The sequence below is a fragment of the Leucoraja erinacea genome, chromosome 50 (genome assembly GCF_028641065.1).
Source record: "Leucoraja erinacea ecotype New England chromosome 50, Leri_hhj_1, whole genome shotgun sequence".
NCBI classification, from domain to species: Eukaryota; Metazoa; Chordata; class Chondrichthyes; order Rajiformes; family Rajidae; genus Leucoraja; species Leucoraja erinaceus.
The window spans coordinates 342,785-366,812 of NC_073426.1; the positions used below are offsets into that span (position 1 = coordinate 342,785).

The 24,028-nt window shown below is 45.9% G+C and overlaps 1 protein-coding gene across 1 annotated transcript in view; it reads right to left on the bottom strand.

The window, feature by feature from the left end:
• Positions 1-24,028, bottom strand: part of tango6 (transport and golgi organization 6 homolog (Drosophila)) — a 57,789-nt gene that overhangs the window by 3,726 nt on the left and 30,035 nt on the right. Inside the window, exons 10-14 of the mRNA XM_055664906.1 lie at positions 23,725-23,851; positions 22,800-22,949; positions 21,691-21,825; positions 19,406-19,846; positions 17,393-17,450 (exon numbers count right to left, since the gene is read on the bottom strand). Of these exons, the coding sequence (XP_055520881.1) occupies positions 17,393-17,450; positions 19,406-19,846; positions 21,691-21,825; positions 22,800-22,949; positions 23,725-23,851 (911 nt within the window). The remainder of the gene's footprint in view (positions 1-17,392; positions 17,451-19,405; positions 19,847-21,690; positions 21,826-22,799; positions 22,950-23,724; positions 23,852-24,028) is intronic.

Genomic DNA, 24,028 nt, shown 5'->3' on the forward strand with positions numbered 1-24,028 from the left:
ATGGCAACTGGACTGAAATATACTATTCATAATTACAGGGAAATTTGTGACTAGTGAAGAGGTTGAAAGGAGGGCGAGATTCATGCTTTGCTTTTATTCCCACGATTTTAAAAAGCTACGGTATGATTTAGATTTTAATAATGCTAAATGGGTTTAAAAGCATAGATAGAAACAAATAGACGTAGGTTTACCCATTAACATGGAGCCAGGCCACAGGGGATCAAAGTGAGGTATCACAGTCTTAAAGTCAGCATGTAAACAGGCCCTTCGGCCCAACCAGTCCATGCCGACTAAGATCTCTATCCGAGCAAAACTATACCTCATATTCTTCAACCATTTCCCATCCATATAATTGATTAAATTGTCTTTAAAACATTATTCTACCTGACTCTACCACTTCCACTGGCAGCTCGTTCATTATACCTATCACCTTCTGTGTCTGTGTTATCAGTCAGCTCCCTTTTCAATCTGTACCGTCTCAACTTAAACCTATGCCCAACAATAGAATATTGAATTTCCCAATCTCAGGTAATGAGCCAAACGCCCCCCTCTCCTCCCTGTGCCCCAACTGGACTCACAACCATCTCCCACTCCCCCTCCACCTACATTCCTTCCTCTGGCTTCAAAATTCACAACTTTGGTCTTCATCTCCGGCCTTTGTCTAACCATCTGCCTATCAAAAGCCCTCCTCAACTGTATCTACCTATCCCATGCCAGGCTTTGTTCTGCCCCAAAGATAGACACAAAATGCTGGAGTAACTCAGCGGGACGGGCAGCATTTCTGGAGAGAAGGAATAGGTGACGTTTTGGGTCGAGACTCTTCTTCAGACTGAATCAGGGTAGCAGGAGTCTAGAGATATAACCATATAACAATTACAGCACGGAAACAGGCCATCTCGGCCCTACAAGTCCGTGCCGAACAATTATTTTCCCCTACTCCCATCTACCCGCACTCAGACCAAAACCCTCCATTGCCTTCCCTTCCCATCCATATACCTATCCAATTTATTTTTAAATGATAAAATCGAACCTTCCTCCACCACTTCCACTGTAAGCTCATTCCACACAGCCACCACTCTCTGAGTAAAGAAGTTCCCCCTCATGTTACCCCTAAACTTGTCCCTTAATTCTGAAGTCATGTCATCTTGTTTGAATCTTCCCTACTCTCAATTGGAAAAGCGGATCCACATCAACTCTGTCTATCCCTCTCATCATTTTAAAGACCTCTATCAAGTCCCCCCTTAACCTTCTGCGCTCCAAAGAATAAAGCCCTAACTTGTTGAACCTTTCACTGTACCTTAGTTGCTGAAACCCAGGCAACATTCTAGTAAATCTCCTCTGTACTCTCTCTATTTTGTTGACATCCTTCCTATAATTGGGCGACCATAATTGTACACCATACTACAGAATTGGTCTCACCAATGCCTTTAATAATTTTAACATTACATCCCAACTTCTATACTCAATGCTCTGATTTATAAAGGCTAGCATACCAAAAGCTTTCTTTACCACCTACCAGATTCCACCTTCAAGGAACTATGCACAGTTATTCCTAGATCCCTCTGTTCAACTGCATTCCTCAATTCGCTACCATTTACCATGTACGTCCTATTTTGATTTGTCCTGCCAAGGTGTAGCACCTCACACTTATCAGCATTAAACTCCATCTGCCATCTTTCAGCCCATTCTTCCAAAATTTCTCTGTAGACTTTGAAAATCTACTTCATTATCCACAACAACACCTATCTTAGTATCATCTGCATACTTACTAATCCAATTTACCACACCTTCATCCAAATCATTGATGTACATGACAAACAACAGTGGACCCAACACAGATCCCTGAGGCACCCCACTAGCAAACCTGCCTCCAACCCGACAAACAACCATCCACCATTACTCTGGCACCTCCCATTCAGCCACTGTTGAATCCATTTTGCTACTCCTGCATTTATACCCAACAATTCAACCTTCTTAACCAACCTTCCATGAGGAACCTTGTCAAAGGTCTTACTAAAGTCCATATAGACAACATCCACTGTTTTACCTCATCAATTTCCCTAGTAACCTCTTCAAAAAATTCAAGAAGATTAGTCAAACATGACCTTCCAGGCACAAATCCATGTTGACTGTTCTTAATCAGACCCTGTTTATCCAGATGCTTATATATATTACCTCTAAGTATCTTTTCCATTAATTTGCCCACCACTAAAGTCAAACTAACAGGTCTATAATTGCTAGGTTTACTCTTAGAACCTTTTTAAACAATGGAACAACATGCGCAGTACGCCAATCCTCGGGCACTATTCACGTTTCTAATGACCATATAACCATATAACAATTACAGCACGGAAACAGGCCATCTCGACCCTTCTAGTCCGTGCCGAACACGCATTCTCCCCTAGTCCCATATACCTGCGCTCAGACCATAACCCTCCATATAACCATGACATTTGAAATATTTCTGTCATAGCCCCTGCTATTTCAACACTAACTTCTCTCAATGTCCATGGGAATATCCTGTCAGGACCCGGAGACTTATCCACTTTTATATTTTTCAAAAGTGTCAGTACATCTTTTTCTTTGAATCTCATAGTATCCATAGCTACTCTACTTGTTTCCCTTACCTCACATAATTCAATATCCTTCTCCTTGGTGAATACCGAAGAAAATAAATTGTTCAATATCTCCCCCATCTCTTTTGGCTCTGCAGATAGCTGTCCACTCTGTCTCTCTAATGGACCATTATTGTAGATCTCTCTCTTTTTCCAAACCAAGTGTCCAATTTCCCTTGAAAATCATGGCTCTTTCCAATTTTTACTATTTTGTTTCAGCCGAACAGCGACATAAAGATTCTGTACTCTTAAAATTTCCCCTTTAAATGTCCTCCATTTCTCTTCTACATCCTTCCCATAAAACAAAATGTCCCAGTTCACTCCTTTTAAATCCTTTCGCATCTCATCAAAGTTAGCCTTTCTCCAATCAAAAATCTCAACCCTAGGTCCAGTTCTGACCCTCTCCATAATTATATTGAAACTAATGGTATTGTGATCACTGGACCCAAAGTTCCCCAACGCATACCTCCGCCACCTGACCTGTCTCATTTCCTAACAGGAGGTCCAGCACTGCCCCTTCTCTAGTAGGAAGGGTATATGGAAGGGTAAGATGTGAGAGCGACAGATCAAAGCAGACGATGATAAGGAAATATAGAATGGTTCATTGTTAGCCGCGAGGAAGGTGATAAGGAGATATACAATCGGTAAAATTAATCAGGATAGCAAAACTAGTCGGAGAACTATGGTGGGGAGGGACGGAGAGAGGGAAAGTAAAGGTTACTTGAAGATAGAGAAATCAATATTCTCTGTGTCCTGCCTCACCTCTCTCCCCTCTCCCCTTATAATCAGTCTGATGAAGGGTCGCAACCCACAATGGCACCTACCCTTTTGCCCCAGAGATACCGCCTGACCCACAGTAACTACAACACTTGTGCCTTTTTTGTGAACCAGCATCTGCAGTTCCTTGTTTCTACATTAAACCTATACCCTCTAGGTTTGGACTCGCCTACACTGGGAAAAAGATTGTAACGATTTACCTCATCTACACCCCTTGTGATTTTAGAAATTTTTATTTGGATACCAGGCTCCTATGCACCAGACGAAAAAGTCCCAGTCTATGTAGTTCCTTCTTTTAATGCATGCTCTCCTGTCTTGGTAATATCCTCACAATAAGTATGCAGATGATACTAAGATAGGAGGGGTTGCGGGTAATGAAGTAGAGTTTCAAAGTCTACAGAGAGATTTATGCCAGTTGGAAGAATGGGCTGAAAGGTGGCAGATGGAGTTTAATGCTGATAAGTGTGAGGTGCTACATCTTGGCAGCACAAATCAAAATAGGACGTACATGGTAAATGGTAGGGAATTGAAGAATGTAGGTGAACAGAGGGATCTGGGAATAACTGTGCACAGTTCCCTGAAAGTGGAATCTCATGTAGATAGGGTGGTAAAGAAAGCTTTTGGTGTGCTGGCCTTTATAAATCAGAGCATTGAGTATAGAAGTTGGGATGTAATGTTAAAATTGTACAAGGCATTGGTGAGGCCAATTCTGGAGTATGGTGTACAATTTTGGTCGCCTAATTATAGGAAGGATGTCAACAAAATAGAGAGAGTACAGAGGAGATTTACTAGAATGTTGCCTGGGTTTCAGCAACTAAGTTACAGAGAAAGGTTGAACAAGTTAGGGCTTTATTCTTTGGAGCGCAGAAGGTTAAGGGGGGACTTGATAGAGGTTTTTAAAATGCTGAGAGGGATAGACAGAGTTGACGTGGAAAAGCTTTTCCCACTGAGAGTAGGGAAGATTCAAACAAGGGGACATGACTTGAGAATTAAGGGACTGAAGTTTAGGGTTAACATGAGGGGGAACATCTTTACTCAGAGAGTGGGTAGCGGTGTGGAATGAGCTTCCAGTGGAAGTGGTGGAGGCAGGTTCATTGGTATCAGTTAAAAATAAATTGGATAATTATATGGATGGGAAGGGAATGGATGGTTATGGTCTGAGCGCAGGTATATGGGACTAGGGGAGATTATGTGTTCGGCATGGGCTAGAAGGGTCGAGATGGCCTGTTTCCGTGCTGTAATTGTTATATGGTTATATGGTTAAGGGGGGACTTGATAGAGGTCTTTAAAATGATGAGAGGGATAGACAGAGTTGATGTGGACAAGTTTTTCCCTTTGAGAATAGGGAAGATTCAAACAAGAGGACATGACTTCAGAATTAAGGGACAGAAGTTTAGGGGTAACATGAGGGGGAACTTCTTTACTCAGAGAGTGGTAGCGGTGTGGAATGAGCTTCCAGTGGAAGTGGTGGAGGCAGGTTCATTGGTATAATTTAAAAATAAATTGGATAGGCATATGGATGAGAAGGGAATGGAGGGTTATGGTATGAGTGCAGGCAGGTGGGACTAAGGGAAAAAAAAATTTGTTCGGCACAGACTTGTAGGGCCGAGACGGCCTGTTTCCGTGCTGTAATTGTTACATGGTTATATGGTTAAGTCTTTTCTGCACCCTCTCCATCTTAATGACATCCTTCGTATAGCTGGGTGACCAGTACTGCACACTGTTCTCCAAATGTTGTCTCACCAATGACCTGTGTGGTTATACGATGACGTACTCAATGCCCTGACCGATGACAGCAAACGTGCCATGTCTTCACCACCCTGTCTACCGATATCGCCATTTTCATGGAACTATGTACTTGTACTCTCGGTCTCTGTTCTCCACACCCTGTGTGCAAATTCTGCTCTAGGTGAAGTAAAAATCCAAAACCTCTCACATGTCCAAGTTAAATGAATCTGCCATTCTTTGGCCCACTTTCCCAGTTAATCTACATCCTCTTCTAATCTTAGATAACCTTCTTTAGTGCGCAACCAATTCTAATGTCATCTACAAACTTACTAACCACGTTAGTAACATTGTCATCCAAAGTGTAGATATTGATGACAAACAACAGAGGACCCATCGCCAATGGACAAATTTAATGATTTCTTCTGGAGTGTTGAAGGCCAAGAGGTGAACTGACAAATTATGAATGCGTAGATAGATGGTCATATACCCCAGGGTGGAAATGTCAAATATTTAGGGCATAGGTTTAAGTTAAGAGCGGCAGAGATTAGAGGAGATTTTTTCAGAGGTGGTTTCTAAAATGTGCTTCCTGGCATGGTAAGCAGGTATAATAGTTTAGTTTAGATAACAATGTTTAAGAGGCATTTAAACCAGTACATGAATATGCAGGGAATGGAGGGTTTTGGAACACATGTAGAGATAGGATTAGTAATGCATTTCGTTGTCTCTGTACTGTACACTGACAATGACAATAAATTGAATCATTTCATTTCATTTTTAAATTGGCACCATGTTGATTTGCTGTACTTTTCAATATTCTATGCTTTTGAATAGTCTCAATGTTATTCCCCTTTTCTTTGATTATCAGTGAACAATCGCAGTGTTTCTAGAAGCCCACTGTTTCTAGACACAATGCTGGAGTAACTCAGCGGGACAGGCAGCATCTCTGGAGAAGGAATGGGTGACGTTTCGGGTCAAGACTCTTCTTCGTTGGAAACTCAGTTTCCAGAAGCAGAATTCTGCAGATAATGAAAATCCAAAACAGCCTCTGAAATGAAAAGTCAGTGAGTGAAACAGCTTAGTTTCTCTCTCCACACATGTTGCTTGATCTCGAGGGAAGCCTCACGCCTCCAGGCTCTCCAAAGAATTTGATACAGCATCTCCCCACTTTCCAGAGAAACTTGTAAGAAATATCTGCACCTGAAGGCTGAAGACCAGAGGGCATTCCAACTACTGAAGGTGTTGTTCCAAAATCACTCAGACATGCCCGCAGAAACACAGCCGTCTTTCAGGTAAACTTTGTAAATTAAAAGTTGCTACTTCAAACTGAAACATAATCCTCCCAGGGACAGGGAAACCTCTTCAGGCCTCACTGAGAATAAACAAGAGGCATTATTGAAGAGATACAAGATTACTAGTGCCGTTCAAACCATGGGCTCAGGCTTCTAGATAAACTGCCCATGCTTATCTATTATTATTATGAACAACAAGCAAAAGATTGTTGGAAATCTGAAATCATTAAAGTAACAAAGGCTATCTGTAGCAAGTAAAGTGCTGGAGAAGTGGAGGAAGGAGATGAGGGGGTGGAGCAAGTCAGGCAGATGATAGATGTCGACAGGCACAAAAAGCTGGAGTAACTCAGCGGGTCATACTGCGACTCTGAAGAAAAGGAATAGGTGACGTTTCGGGACGAGTCCCTTCTTCAGATGAACAGCACCTGCAATTCTTTCCTACACAGGTGATAGATGAATTGAGGCGAGAGGGATTTGATTGGCAGATGGGTGGAGTAAGTGACAAAGGCTCGAGGTGAAAAGGGGACAAAAGCGTGTCAGATGAGTGAGGAGGAGGAGTGAAATGTAAAACTGGAGGGAGGGATGTGGGGGAAGGGGACGAGGGGATGGAGGGAAATGAGGCATTCAAGGTTCGCCAGTGTGGGCAAGATGGGTCGAAGGGCCTGTGTCCATACTGTATCACTCTGTGACTCTATGAAACACAGGACTTTGGGATGGGTGATGAGTGTATCAAGGTGGGGACAGGAGCAGGGCGACATTAAGGGGTTGAGTCTGGTGGAGACTTGCCTCAAACAAGGAAGGGACATTACTCTAGGGGGCCAGATGGCTGTAATGATGCTGAGTGTAATGGGACCGTCCCACTTAGGCGATGTTTTGGGTGACTACAGGCGACTGGCGCAAAATTTTCAACATGGTGAAAAATATTCGGCAACAGTGGCGACAATTTTTGCTGTCGTAGGTGAATTCCATTAAAACTAGTCCCTGACAGTCACCTAAAGAGTCGCCTAAGTGGGACAGGCCCATAGTGAAAACCAGAGGTTCCAACACTAATGGTATAACACGAGGAATACTGAATGTATAGACACTAAGACACACAAAGAATATATTAGGAGTTTTGCATAGTTATTGTTTTGATTATTTTTTATTATTAATGTTTTTAAATTATTGAAATGAAGAAAAGCCTGGTGTGGTGGCAGACACGTGTACACACCCGTGTGCAGGGAGAGACGCCTGCTGCTGTCACATTATTGAGAAGCAACTCTCAAAACAAAAAGTTGAAATATCCTTTTTCACTCTTCTCAGCGCTTAGATTGATTGGGATAGATATAAAACCCAACCACTCTATAGCAGGACCACAGGCCACATCAGGGCTGCCACGGGATTTTATCCGGCCCACAGCAATCTCTTAACACGTTCCATGCGGCGGACTATTTAGCGGGTTCTGTGGTAGTGTGGCAACGTACACGTCAGTTTGCTGTAGGCTATCAAGTTAAGGGTTTGTGTGCAGCTGCTGACGGGTTACCGTTAGTTGTACATGATTAATACCCAGGGGTTCAGTGCTGCCGGAGCTCACTGGAGCGTCGCTCCGGCACCTCTGTAAAAACAAAAGCCAAAATAAACACCGTGGAATTTTAACTAGTGGGTGCGTGGTCAGGGTAACCTGGTTAAAAGAGGGGGAAGGGGAAGACCCATCACTACCGAGGTTCCCTGTAGGATGTGGGGAGCACTAGGACCCAGCAGAGTCAGGCCGCGTGCTGTCTACATCGTGGGGGTTGTGGGCCTGGTGCTGAGCAGAACTCTGGTGAGGTGACGGCTCTGGCCCGCTGGTGGCCGGTGGAGAGGCGAGGGTTGGTGGAGTCGCTGGTGGAGGCCTGTGGGGGGCTGGAGTAGAGATATGGGTCGGTGGCAGCAGCATCGGTGGCCCCGGGAAGACAGTGACGGTCAGCGGCAGTATTGGTGAGTGAGTGAGTGGGTGGGTGGGTGAGTGAGTGAGTTTGGGTGGGTGGGTTTGAGTGGGTGGGTGGGTGGGTGAGTGAGTGGGTGGGTGGGTGGGTTTGAGTGGGTGGGTGAGTGGGTGGGTGAGTTTGGGTGGGTGGGTTTGTGTGCGAGTGGGTGAGTTTGGGTGGGTGGGTGAGTGAGTGGTGTGAGTGAGTGAGTGGGTGGGTGAGTGAGTGAGTGAGTGGGTGGGTGAGTGGGTGGGTGAGTTTGGGTGGGTGGAATTGGGTGGGTGGGTGAGTGAGTGGGTGAGTGAGTGAGTGTGTGGGTGAGTGAGTGAGTGAGTGAGTGAGTGAGTGGGTGGGTGGGTGGGTGGGTTTGAGTGAGTGAGTGAGTGAGTGAGTGAGTGAGTGAGTGAGTGGGTGGGTGGGTTTGAGTGGGTGGGTGAGTGGGTGGGTGAGTTTGGGTGGGTGGGTTTTTTGAGTGTGTGAGTGTGTGAGTGGGTGGGTTTGAGTGGGTGCATGCCCAGAGCTGTGGGAGTCGGGGCGAGTTGGAGCCTGACCGTCACGATAAATTTATAAAACTAACATTTTATTTATTTTTTCCCACGGCCCGCAAAAATGTGCCAAATATATAATGTGGCCCTCATGCTGAAATGTTTGGAGGCCCCTGCTCTATAGCAACTAATGGGTGTTAATAGTTTACACACATATTCACGGCCATAACATTACGACAAGGAAACCTTGACCGATATCCGGCAAGTGCATACTTCGCCACTCATGCTCACCCAACATCCTTCAGCTCTACCCCGACTCTCCTGGTCCCGTCACTGTGTCTGGAGCGATGGGCAAGAGTCAAAATAACATTGCCACCATCCACAAGGCAAAGCCATACCACAGAGCCCAGCTTCCCGTAGCTGCACATTCACCCGCCGGCACACACATGCCCCAACTGGAGATGATCAAAGATGCTCCATGTGAAGCTGACAGCAGGGTGCAGATTGGCAGCCATGATACTTCCCTTCCTCCACTGTGACCAGCACAAAGGCACCTGCCATGACTCCCTGCTCTCCCTGCTTGCTGCTTCCTATTCTGCCAGTCTCTCCTCCTCGGTTGAATGGTGCCAATGATGCTGACCCCCCCCCCCTCCCAGTGGCTCCTTTATTCCTTCACCACGGATCATCTTCCAGCACACGGCAGGGCTGCTCTGCACACAAGGAATGGCCTCACTTCTTCCCTACACCTGATGAAGGGCCTCGACCCAAAACGTCACCTATTCCGTTTTTCCAGAAATGCCACCTGACCTGCTGAGTTACTTCAGCATTTTTTTTCCTATCTCCCCTCTATCCCACCTGCTTTCAAATCCTAAGATTCAAGGCTTAAATTAAGAGGGCTAATGCAGGAAGGTGGAGCTGAAGTAAAAGAATAGCTATGATTATTGAAGGGGCAGTCAGGAGAAGCCAAACGGACATTTGCAATTTATTCTGCAGTTACCACAGGCAGATCGCACATCTGGGAATACAGTGCCCTCCATAATGTTTGGGACAAAGACCCATCATTTATTTATTTGCCTCTGTACTCCACAATTTGAGATTTGTAATAGAAAAAATAACATGTGGTTAAAGTGCACATTGTCAGATTTTAATAAAGGCCATTTTTATACATTTTGGTTTTGCCATGTAAAAATTACAGCTGTGTTTATACATAGTCTCCCCATTTCAGGGCACAATAATGTTTGGGACACATGGCTTCACAGGTGTTTGTAAATGCTCAGGTGGAGGAGAGAAGGAACTGCCCAAGATCCAAAGCATACCACCTCATCTGTGAAACACGGTGGTGGGGGTATTGTGGTCTGGGCATGTATGGCTGCTGAAGGTACTGGCTCACTTATCTTCATTGATGATACAACTGCTGATGGTAGTAGCATAATGAATTCTGAAGTGTACAGACGCATCCTATCTGCTCAAATTCAAACAAATGACTCAAAACTCATTGGCCGGCGGTTCATTCTACAGCAAGACAATGATCCCAAACATACTGCTAAAGCAACAAAGGAGTTTTTCAAAGCTAAAAAATAGTCAATTCTTGAGTGGCCAAGTCAATCCCCAATCCCTCATCATGTCAGGAACTAAAGCCTGGAACTGCCACCACAACAATAACCTTAACCAGCAGGACTGTGCTCATTGAAGAGGTGGTTCACTAACTAACTAAACAAACTAAACTAACTAACTAATTAACTAAGTCTGTCCTTTATTGTATCTTCACCAATACGCTGAAAATGTTGCATAACCTTACTCAGATTTTCCCGTCGCCCCCTTGTCAGATTTGATGTTATATTTCACGTTATTGATATTTTACGGTTTAAAAAAGCCAACTTTAACAAGATTTCTACTGTTAAAATCCTTCCTGCCAGCTTCCAACAAACTTCGATACAAAGTTGCAATACACGGACACTCTATGCTTCCACCAACTTTTCACCTGAATGGGATATCAGTCCTCCGCCCGACATTTGCAACAACGTTGCCATCATAGCACCTGGCAGGACAGGAGGGGAGGATCAATTGGTATTGCATGACAGCACAAACATTTTGCAGAATCTTACTCAGCTTTTCCCCGTCAACCGTCTAATAAGTTTCCTTCAGATTAGATGTTATATTTCACGTTATTGATATTTGAAGGTTTAAAAATACCAACTTTAACACGATTTTTACTGTTAAAATCCTTCCTGCCAGCTTCCAACAAACTTTGATACAAAGTCGCAATACGAACCCTCTGTGCTTCCACCATCACAGTCCTCCAGCCTACATTTGCAACAATGTTGCCATCATACAACACTTACTCCAGCTCCTGGCAGCAAGTGCTTCAACAGGAGGGGGAAGGTGAATTGGTATTGCAATTGGAAGTGCTGCAGCATGCAGGGGAAGTCCAATTGGATTTTGTTTAAAGTCCAGTGCTGGGGGAGGCAGGGGAGTGGAATCTTACGTTGGGGAACCGGTTGAGTTGGGAGACCAGGCCTTCTGTGGGGGCTACGGGTTAGTGGTGGAATATTGCGTTGGGGAACGGGGTGAGTTGGGGGACCACGCCTCCCGTATGACAGGGCCCCAACAGGTCCCAGTTGGTCTAGTGGACAATAAAAAGTGAAGCGAAAACAAGAATTAAACCCACCCATCCACGCCTGGACCAATCACAGCATCATGTCCCCTGCACATCACCTCATTAACTGGACTGTATTAAAATGTTCACTAATACTGGCCCAGAAAATAAAGCAGCAAAACTGTTTGATGTATAGAATCTGTTTGCAGATGCAAATTTAAACATCAAACCAAGCTCGCTCTTCAAGGACCTTGGCCCATTTGGCTTTATAACTAAAAGGTGCAGCATATTTCAGCCTCTCTCTCTCTCTCTCTCTCTCTCACAGTGCAAACAGCTTGGCATAAAATGTAGGTTTGACTGCACGTTGTGTTCACTGTGGGGCACTTATCCCGAGGCAGAGTGATGAGGCCTTGACTCACTGTTCGCATAATGGAATACACAGTCATGTTGACATCAGTGACTGTCGTTGCCAGATGTCCCAGGTATATGAACTCTGTAACAGCATTTCATCAGCAATGAGATTCACGATCGGCCGCACTGAAGAAGCCAGCACCCTGCTCTTGGCAGCAGCTTGCTCCAACATCAACACACTTTCATTTGCTTTTATGTGCATCTTTGAACACAGCACACCTGAGTCTGGGATGGGTGCTGGCAAAGCCCACGCAGGCAAGGAATCATACCTCACTCAATCCTGATTTAAGCCAACAGTAGCCAAAGGATAGCACATTCAGGGTGGAATGTGGTGACCAGTCTCTACAACCTCCTTTATGATTCACAGGTGATCCTGTGCTCACCGTCAGCACAGGATCACCACAAGGCTGCTGTCTCAGTCCCAAACTTTTCACCCTGTACATACACGACTGTGTCTCCACCCAGGAAAATACTATCATTATTAAGTAGGCGGATGATACCACCATCCTGGGCCTCATCAATGGATGGGACGAGTCGGGCTACAGGAGTCTGGTGAACGACATTCTTGCCTATGGTGAGGTGAACGACCTAAGCCTCAATACAGACAAGACAAGAGAATTAATAATGGACCAGGAAAAATCCACCCCCTGCAGCCCCTCATCATCAAGGGGACTGTGGTGGAGAGGGCTGACAGTTACAGATACCTGGGATTACAAGTAACATCAGATCTGAACTGGACTTTGAACACTGCTGCCACAGTGAAAAAAGCCCAGCAGAGACTGTACTTCATCAGGCTGCTCAGAAAAGCTGGTCTGCACTGTCGCCCTCTCACCCAGGTCTACAAAGGACTGATAGAGAGCATCCTCACCACAGGCATCACGGTGTGGTATGGAAACACCACACAGACAGAGAGGAATCCTGGCTCTGCAAAGAGTCATAAAGACTGCAGAGAGGATTATCAGAACGGAACTCCCCTCCATGGATACAATCTATACACAGCGCTGTCAAAAAGAGCAGAGAGAATCATCAGAGACACACTACATCCAGCTCACTCCCTGCTCAAACACAAAAACTGTACATACAACCTCAGGCACAGACGAGCGGACAGCATCGTCACAAACAGAACACGCTTTTTTAAGAGCTTCTTCCCTGCCACAGTGAGACTCTTGGCCAAAACAAAATGAACTGATGTCCTGACCTACCTCATAGCACATCATATTATATTATATTATATTGTCTCCTGGGCCTGTGCAATTTACAATGCAATCGACACTTTTTATACAGGGTTTGTGTAATTTACAATGCTCTCACTTTCCCCTTTATATAGGGTTTTAGGCATTTTCTTTCTTTTTTAGTTCGAGAGAAGTATATGTTTCTATAGATTATGTGTCTTCTGTGTGTCTTTTTAACTTGACTTGACTCTCTGAACAACCGCACAAGAGTTCCTATGTGTGTAAGCACAAATGGCAAATAAAGTTTTTGACCTTTTTTTGACCTTTGATTCCAGCCCAGTCTCACCACCAGTCGTGACACTCAGCCTCACCTTGTCTCTACGCTCGGAGGAAGGAGAATATAAGCATATTCTAGCCACAAAGAAACATTTCAGCGATGTGGAACCTTGTGGTGAGAGCAGACAGACTAGGGACAGAAGAGTGAGCGGTGCTTGATTTTAAACGCAAGATTCTGAGAGGTGTCGACAAGCAGGCGTGGAGAGGATGTTTCCTTTTCGGAATAACGGGGCCCCTGTTTAAAAATGACAGGTCACCTATTTAAGACAGATGGAATGGAAACTTTCTCTCAGGGATTTCTGAGTCTTTATAAGTCACTTCTTCCATTGGCGGTGGAGCAGAATCCATCAATTTTTACAAATGCCGGAGTAACTCAGCAGGACAGGCAGCATCTCTGGATGGAAAGAATGGGTGACGTTTTGGGGGTTTGGGTCGAGAATCTTCTTCACACCCCACCCATTCCTTCTATCCAAAGATGCTGCCTGTCCCGCTGAATGACTCCAGCATTTTATTTCTATCTTTGGTGTAAACCAGCACCAGCAGTTCCTTCCTACACACACCATTGATTTTGACGGCAGAATTAAACTGACTCCTGATAAAACATGTCACAATCTTAGTTGATATGTTCTGATTTCTGCTGCAGGCAAGCTTCATGAATTCAGAACTCAGCACAAATGAGACAGCATCTGGAACATAGAACAGCACAGTACAAAAACAGGCCCTTCGGCGGGCCCACAGAGCTTGCATAGTGGCAGCAGAGCTTTGTCGCAGGCAGCTCATGGAGAAAAGAATTAAAAGATGCAGGGAATGTCACAGGTGCTTTTGAAAAATGAGGCTTCCTATTTAAAGGAGTAACATGGAAACGTTCCTGGTGCCAGTTTACAGAGACACAACATAAGGTGCTGGAGAAACAGCCAGTCAGGCAGCATCTGTGGAGGGAACACACTCCCTGACAGAGACAGGGAATATAGCAGGGGAGGAGAGGAAACACTTTTACTCACAGAGCGTGGTGAGTCTGTGGAATTCTCTGCCTCAGAGAATAGAATCTTTATTTGCCACGCAACCAGGGTTGGTGGTATTTGGGTTTGGTACATGATGGTACACTGCTTTAGTCACATTAACACATATAACAACACAGATCATAGTCATAAAGTGCATCCATACCACAACACAAATCACAAATCTCACCAACAGAACATAGTACAAAAGAACAGACAAAGACCATAGACAAGACTCTATATACATCAAGAGTCCTTAGTATTGTCTGTTATTGGAAAGAGTAGGAGTAAACGGGTCCTTTTCACAATGGCAGGCAGTGACTAGTGGGGTACCGCAAGGCTCAGTGCTGGGACCCCAGCTATTTACAATATATATTAATGATCTGGATGAGGGAATTGAAGGCAATATCTCCAAGTTTGCGGATGACACTAAGCTGGGGGGCAGTGTTAGCTGTGAGGAGGATGCTAGGAGACTGCAAGGTGACTTGGATAGGCTGGGTGAGTGGGCAAATGTTTGGCAGATGCAGTATAATGTGGATAAATGTGAGGTTATCCATTTTGGTGGCAAAAACAGGAAAGCAGACTATTATCTAAATGGTGGCCGATTGGGAAAAGGGGGAGATGCAGCGAGACCTGGGTGTCATGGTACACCAGTCATTGAAGGTAGGCATGCAGGTGCAGCAGGCAGTAAAGAAAGCGAATGGTATGTTAGCTTTCATTGCAAAAGGATTTGAGTATAGGAGCAGGGAGGTTCTACTGCAGTTGTACAGGGTCTTGGTGAGACCACACATGGAGTATTGCGTACAGTTTTGGTCTCCAAATCTGAGGAAGGACATTATTGCCATAGAGGGAGTGCAGAGATGGTTCACCAGACTGATTCCTGGGATGTCAGGACTGTCTTATGAAGAAAGACTGGATAGACTTGGTTTATACTCTCTAGAATTTAGGAGATTGAGAGGGGATCTTATAGAAACTTACAAAATTCTTAAGGTGTTGGACAGGCTAGATGCAGGAAGATTGTTCCCGATGTTAGGGAAGTCCAGGACAAGGGGTCACAGCTTAAGGATAAGGGGGAAATCCTTTAAAACCGAGATGAGAAGAACTTTTTTCACACAGAGAGTGGTGAATCTCTGGAACTCTCTGCTGCAGAGGGTAGTTGAGGCCAGTTCATTGGCTATATTTAAGAGGGAGTTAGATGTGGCCCTTGTGGCTAAGGGGATCAGGGGGTATGGAGAGAAGGCAGGTACGGGATACTGAGTTGGATGATCAGCCATGATAATATTGAATGGCGGTGCAGGCTCGAAGGGCCGAATGGCCTACTCCTGCACCTAACTTCTATGTTTCTATGAATTGAGTGTTCTTATTGCTGAGGGGAAGAAGCTGTTTTTAAAACGGGTGGATTGGAGGCAGGTTCTCTGGATGCTTTCAAGAGAGAGCTAGATAGGGCTCGTAAAAATAGCAGTCTGGGGATATGGGGAGAAGGCAGGAACAGGGTACTGATTGGGAATGATCAGCCATGATCACATTGAATGGCGGTGCTGGCTCGAAGGGCCGAATGGCCTACTCCTGCACCTATTGTCTATTGAGAGGTGCACAAAGACAGGGCTTGTGCACGTGCTCAGTGAGTAGTTTAGAATTGAACACACTAAGACCTGAGGGCAGTCAGAGTCCATGCAGCACATGGTGGGTGAATCTGCTATAACCATATAACCATATAACAATTACAGCACGGAAACAGGCCATCTCGACCCTTCTAGTCCGTGCCGAACACATAATCTCCCCTAGTCCCATATACCTGTGCTCAGACCATAACCATCCATTCCCTTCCCATCCATATAACTATCCAATTTATTTTTAAATGATAAAAACGAGCCTGCCTCCACCACCTTCACTGGAAGCTCATTCCACACAGCTACCACTCTCTGAGTAAAGAAGTTCCCCCTCATGTTACCCCTAAACTTCAGTCCCTTAATTCTCATGTCATGTCCCCTTGTTTGAATCTTCCCTACTCTCAGTGGGAAAAGCTTTTCCACGTCAACTCTGCCTATCCCTCTCATCATTTTAAAAAACCTCTATCAAGTCCCCCCTTAACCTTCTGCGCTCCAAAGAATAAAGCCCTAACTTGTTCAACCTTTCTCTGTAACTTAGTTGCTGAAACCCAGGCAACATTCAAGTAAATTTCCTCTGTACTCTCTCTATTTTGTTGACATCCTTCCTATAATTAGGCGACCAAAATTGTACACCATACTACAGAATTGGCCTCACCAATGCCTTGTACAATTTTAACATTACATCCCAACTTCTATACTCAATGCTCTGATTTATAAAGGCCAGCACACCAAAAGCTTTCTTTACCACCCTATCTACATGAGATTCCACTTTCAGGGAACTGTGCAGTTATTCCCAGATCCCTCTGTTCACCTACATTCTTCAATTCCCTACCATTTACCATGTACGTCCTATTTTGATTTGTCCTGCCAAGATGTAGCACCTCACACTTATCAGCATTAAACTCCATCTGCCATCTTTCAGCCCACTCTTCCAACTGGCATAAATCTCTCTGTAGACTTTGAAACTCTACTTCATTACCCGCAACCCCACCTATCTTAGTATCATCTGCATACTTACTAATCCAATTTACCACACCATCATCCAGATCATTGATGTACATGACAAACAACAGTGGACCCAACACAGATCCCTGTGGCATCCCACTCGTCACTGGCCTCCAACCTGACAAACAACCATCCACCATTACTCTCTGGCATCTCCCATTCAGCCACTGTTGAATCCATCTTGCTACTCCACCATTAATACCCAACCATTGAACCTTCTTAACCAACCTTCCATGAGGAACCTTGTCAAAGGCCTTACTGAAGTCCATATACACAACATCCACTGCGTTACCCTCATCAATTTCCCGTGTAACATCTTCAAAAAATTCAAGAAGATTAGTTAAACAAGACCTTCCAGGCACAAATCCATGTTGAATCCTATACGGAGGGCTCTGGAGGTCTTGAAGACACAGAACACTCTTACCTTGAATTGCTGACAAATAAACAAAGGAATCTTCATGGTTGAGATTTTCCAGAAACACCTGAAACAAGGGGATGGGAGGTTAGCAATCCAGAGCAACTCATCAGCAGTCAGACCGCAAATGTTCAATGTGATTATCCACACCAACATCAACTTCAGACCAGTGCTACTTATGTACATGCAGCCATGAACAAACCAACCCAATCTCCCGTGGAATGAAGTTAAGATGCAGCTCATCAGTGGCACAGCGGTGTAGCGGTAGAGTTGCTGCCTTACAGCGCCAGAGACCCGGGTTCAATCATGACTATGGGTGCTGCCTGTACAGAGTTTGTACCTTCTCCCCGTGACCGGCATGGGTTTCCTCCAAGATGTTCAGTTTCCTCCCACACTCCAAAGACGTACAGGTTTGTAGGTTAATTGGCTTGGTATAAAAGCTTGAAAGGGATTCAAGCTTGAAAGGGTTCAGAAAAGATTTACAAGGATGTTGCCAGGACTAGAGGGTGTGAGCTATAGGGAGAGGTTGAGTAGGCTGGGTCTCTATTCCTTGGAGCGCTGGAGGATGAAGGGTGATCTTATAGAGAGGTATAAAATCATGAGAGGAATAGATGCACAGAGTCTCTTGCCCAGAGTAGGTGAATCGAGCACCAGAGGATATAGGTTCAAGGTGGAAAGATTTAATAGGATTCCGAGGGGTATCCTTTTTCAAAGGGTAGTGGGTGTAATGAACAAGCTGCAAGAGGACGTAGTTGAGGCAGGGACTATCCCATCATCTAAGAAACAGTTAGACAGGTACATGGATAGGACAGGTTTGAAGGATTATGGACTAATGCAAACAGGTGGGACAAGGGTAGCTGGGACATTGTTGGCCGGTGTGGGCAAACTGGGCCGAAGGACCTGTTTCCACACTGTGTCACTCTAAGACTAAATGTAAATTGTCCCTAGTGTGTAGGATGTGCGGGGATGCTGGTGGGTGTGAACTCGGTGGGCTGAAGAGCCCGTTTTCCTTGCAGTATCTCGAAACTAAACTAAACAAAAAACATGCTGGAAATCACCCTGCAGGGAGTACTTTCACCTATAGTTCACATCTAAATGCCAGCCTTGCCAGCCATGCCCATGCCTCGCAAAATTAACAAAGATCTTTTCTGAGTACGTTTGTTCTGACCTAAATGCAGGATATCCAGTTGGCAGGTGGGCTAGCAGAGGGATTGTGCGGGGATCCCAGCTGTCCACAAGGAATACATCCAGGCATGCATCCAGCACATAACCGGGTGGTTGTCTGAGCTTGGAGAATGGACAGGTGAGGCAGTGGGCAGATACAATACAGTATAGCGCAGATAAATTGCAGGTTAGATTCAGATTCAGATTCAACTTTAATTGTCATTGTCAGTGTACAATACAGACAACAAAATGCAGTTAGCATCTCCCTGGAAGAGCGACATAGAATATGATTTCAATAAATAAATCTATTTACATGTATACAGACAGTGTTTTTTCCTGTGGGAGGAGTGTCCGGGGGGGGGGGGGGGGGGTGTGTGATTGGCAGTCACCGAGGTACATTGTTGAATAGTGTGACAGCCGCAGGGAAGAAGCTGTTCCTGGACCTGCTGGTCCGGCAACGGAGAGACCTGTAGCGCCTCCCGGATGGTAGGAGGGTAAACAGTCCATGGTTGGGGTGAGAGCGGTCCTTGGCGATGCTGAGCGCCCACCGCAGACAACGCTTGCTTTGGACAGACTCAATGGAGGGGAGCGAGGAACCGGTGATGCGTTGGGCAATTTTCACCACCCTCTACAGTGCTTTCCGGTCGGAGACAGAGCAGTTGCCATACCATACTGTGATGCAGTTGGTAAGGATGCTCTCGATGGTTACCCACTCTAACAGCAGTAACAGGAAGACAAATTGTTTTGTGAATGAGAAGGATTCAGAGGTTCCTACAGGTGGGAGTCAGACATCAGACGAGGTTAATGAAGCAACACACGCAACAACCGCGACAATGTGAAAGTGAAGATGAGACTCACGGTGAGGACCTTCTCCTGGTTACTCTGGGCATCAGGATTGCGCTGTTGAATCATGCGAGTGAGTGTCCTCAGAGCAGCAGCGCGCGTGGACTCCTCGGGATCAAAGGCAGCCTGAAGAATGTCCTGGAAGTCGCTGGTGGAGTTGTTCCTGTACTCAGGGTTCCCAGGCCTACCCAGCGACGGCACCTCTCTGTCTCTGGTCCCTGCACCGGCCTCCTCTGCCCTGCCACCACCCGTCGATCTAGAGACCCGCTGGGTTTTCTTGCCCATGGTCGTGTGCGCAGCTTTGGAAACAGTTTCACTGGAGAAGGCTCCACGGGTGGCGATGGTGATGCGCAGGTCGGACGCCAGCTCTTGTACCACAGGGTCAGGGTGTAAAGCTGACAGCTGCTCCAGCAGTGGCAACATTGGTCGCAAGGCCACAAAGTCCGAAGCGGTCAGCTGAAGACAAGTGGAGAATGTGATCACATGAGCAGGGTGAGTGCTGGGGGAGAGAGGTAGGAGACAGAGGAGAGAGGGAGGAAAGGGGCAGGTGGACAGGTACAGTGCCCTCCATAATGTTTGGGACAAAGACTCATCATTTATTTATTTGCCTCTGTACTCCACAATTTGAGATTTGTAATAGAAAAAAATCATGTGGTTAAAGTGCACATCGTCAGATTTTAATTAAGGCTATTTTTATACATTTTGGTTTCATTGTGTAGAAATTACAACAGTGTTTATACATAGTGTTATGGCCTGGGCATGTATGGCTGCTGAAGGTATTGGCTCACTTAGCTTCATTGATGATACAACTGCTGATGGTAGTAGCATACTGAAATCTGAAGTGTATAGACACATCTTATCTGCTCAAGTTCAAACAAATGCCTCAAAACTCATTGGCCGGTGGTTCATTCTACAGCAAGACAATGATCCCAAACATACTGCTAAAGCAACAAAAGAGTTTTTCAAAGCTAAATAATGGTCAATTCTTGAGTGGCCAAGTCAATCACCCGATCTGAACCCAACTGAGCATGCCTTTTATGTGCTGAAGAGAAAACTGGGGACTTGCCCCAAAAACAAGCATAAGCAAAATATGGCTGTAATACAGGCCTGGCAGAGCATCACCAGAGAAGACACCCAGCAACTGGTGATGTCCATGAATCACAGACTTCAAGCAGTCATTGCATGCAAAGGATATGTAACAAAATACTAAACATGACTACTTTAATTTACATGACATTGCTGTGTCACAAACATTATGGTGCCCTGAAATGGGGGGACTATAAACACTGTTGTAATTTCTACATGGTGAAACCAAAATGTATAAAAATGGCCTTTATTCAAATCTGACAATGTGCACTTTAACAACATGATTTTTTTTCTATTACAAATCTCAAATTGTGGAGTACAGAGGCAAATAAATAAATGATGGGTCTTTGTCGCAAACATCATGGAGGGCACTGTAAATCCCCAATCCCTCATCATGTCAGGAACTAAAGCCTGGAACTGCCACCACAACAATAACCTTAACCAGCAGGACTGTGCTCATTGAAGAGGTGGTTCACTAACTAACTAAACAAACTAACTAACTAACTAACTCCGTCCGTTATTGTAACTTCTCCGATACGGCACATTTTAGCGCTGAAAATTTTGCAGAACCTTACTCAGATTTTAATGTATAAAAATGGCCTTTATTAAAATCTGACAATCTATTATAAATCTCAAATTGTGGAGTACAGAGGCAAATAAATCAATTAATGATGGGTCTTTGTCCCAAACATTATGGAGGGCACTGAAGGCAGTGAAGAAACTCTATCTATCCCATTTAATCTCATGGCTCCACATGTACTGAATCCTGGACCAGCTCTTGCATTTGTCTAATTGTTTACAAGCTGCGAGGATACCTATGTTGACAGACAAGGTGAATGTCACTGTCTTTCCCCCACATTGTAGGGCAATCGAGAACTAGATGGCACAAGTTTAATGTGGGATTTGGAAAGTTTTAAAGGGATTGATGGGCAACATTTTCACACTGTGGATGGTAGGTATATGGAACAAACTACCAAAAGAAGTTGATACAGTTACAGCATTTAAAACATATTTGGATAGATACATGGAAAGGAGGGGCTTGGCAAATAACAATAACATCTCATTCAGCATGAGCTTTGAATCTACTTTGCATAGTTCTAAGAAGAACTACCCCGAGATTGTGGATTAATCTGTCTCACTAGTACGTGGAGGGAATCTTTCCTCAGCATAACTCGAGGCAAATATCACTCACTGATCCCGATGCTCCCACTTACCTGCACTGCTCCTCCAAGCATGGCTGCGACCAGTCCCATTCCCATACTCAGTGTCTGAGCCTCCACCACCTCCTCCGTCCTGTGGACCAAGCTGGTGCACGAACGCTTCAGCGTGGCCATGATAAACTCAATCATCTGCAGCAACATAGCATACGATATCTCACATAGTGCCTAGACCACACAATGACCGCACAGCACACGATATCTCACATAGTGCCTAGACCACACAAAGACAGGCAGCAACCTCCCCAAAGTCGTCAAAAACGGTACTTTCCATGACTGAATATTTTAAACCTTCTATCAAATCTTCTCTCTGTGATGCAGCTTTATAATTTTGGCAGCGCTGCCCATTGTGTCCGTGCCAGTGTCGGTGCTCTACAATCCGCGGTTGTGGATAGCAAGGGTTTCGCTTTATCATTGGCACGTGTACAGTGAAAAACTTTGCTATCCGATCAGATCATTTCGTTGTCTCTGTACTGTACACTGACAATGACAATTAAAATTAAATCTGAATCTGAATCAGAAATACATAAATATAATCGTCAAAATCAGGTACAATAGATAGAGCAAAGGGGAAGATAAAGAGTGCAGAATATAGTTCTCAGCATCGTAGCGCATTAGTTCCATATGTTCACATATATAACAAGATATGTTGGAAATGTGGACTGACAGAATTTAATCCAGATATGTGTGAGATACTCCACTTTAAAACGTCAAATGTAAGAAGAAAGTGCACAGTAAATGACAGAACCTTTAACAGGACTGATGTACAGAGAGATGGGGTGGATAGCTCCTTGAAAGTGGCAACACAATAGACACAGTGGTAAAGGTGGTGTGCAGCATGGATGTTTGAATTAAATCAATTCTCTGTTCAGGAGCCAGAGTGGGAGTAGCAGGCTAAGCTGTGAGAAGTAGCTGCCAGTAATTACACTGCCCACCTCAGCCCCATCTGCTCTGCTGCCTACTCCCCAAGGCAGCAGCACGCCGGGAGAATGACCCCCCCCCCCCCCCCACCACCCAAACCTGCGCTGGAGGGCAGCATCGCCGCTGCACCCCTACAACCAATGCACAGCAGTGGGCCAGGCTGCAGCAAGACACGTTACGCTCACCTGCACAGTGTTGCTGAAGACAGAGTGTCCGATTCTCTCACACATGACAGCAACAAGCTGCACTGTGATCAGCTGCTGCTGCTCCAAGTCAGGCACAGCACCAGTGCAACCCGGGCTGCAGTCGTTCTCTCCCGCGAAGCTCGCAAGGCCCTGGGAAGTGAACACAACCACTCATTAAATCTACATGACAACACAAGGTGTCCAACATCACAAGCTGCTCCTATCCTTGGCTGTGCAGCTGCTGCCATTCTGAGCTGCATGGTTCCCCAGCTGCAGCAGGAGAAGCTCGGTGCTGGGAATGGAGCAACACAGCTGAGGATGGCGAGGAAGGCAGCAACGGGGTGGCTAGTTCCACCACGAGCCTGGTGTTGGGGGAGGGGGACGCGAGTCAGGCCCCAGTGCTCAGTTCCAGCATGAGCCCGGTGTGGGGGAGGGGGACGCGAGTCAGGCCCCAGTGCTCAGTTCCAGCAGAGCCTGGGGTTGGGGGAGGGGACGCGAGTCAGGCCCCAGTGCTCAGTTCCAGCATGAGCCCGGTGTGGGGGAGGGGGAGGGGACATGAGTCAGGCCCCAGTGCTAAGCCCGGGTAACAGGAGGGGGTGGTGCTGCGCCAGTCCCTGGGATCACCAGGACACGGGTGCCCGACTAGCTGCCTGCTAGCTGCCACCCAGGGCCAGGCCCAGGCCCAGGGTCCAGGGGGATGAGGGGCTGTGCTCCATGGGGGAGGGGCCTGGATACTGACTCTGGTGTGTGGGCCTGACGTCTCTGCTGGAAGGTGCTGCTGCTTGTGGCTAGAATTGGGCATTAGTGGAGCGGGGTCAGTTTGCGATTACTCGGCCTGTTGAACCCATCCCCAGTTCACTGTGTCAGGAGCCCTCTGCTCAGCCCCTCTCCCCCGCCCTCGATTCATGCAGCGCTCTCCCCCTACCTTCAAACACTCGATGAAGAAATCTCCAGCAATGCTGCTCTCCTGCAGACTGCTCAACACATCCGCCAGACACTCTGCCCGCCACTGTTCCCAGCAAACCTTCCCGTACAGAGCCTCGTCATCATCACTGAGTGAACCAAACACAGCGTGCGTCGCGTCATGGCCAGGCTCAGGGGGAGACAGGATACCAGGGAGAGCACAGCCGGCAAGCGCATGCACAGGGACACAAAGCAAAGTACATGGGGGCAGCGCCATCTCTCCTGCCCACAGGTCAGAGAGCACCATCGTCCACAGGTCAGAGGTC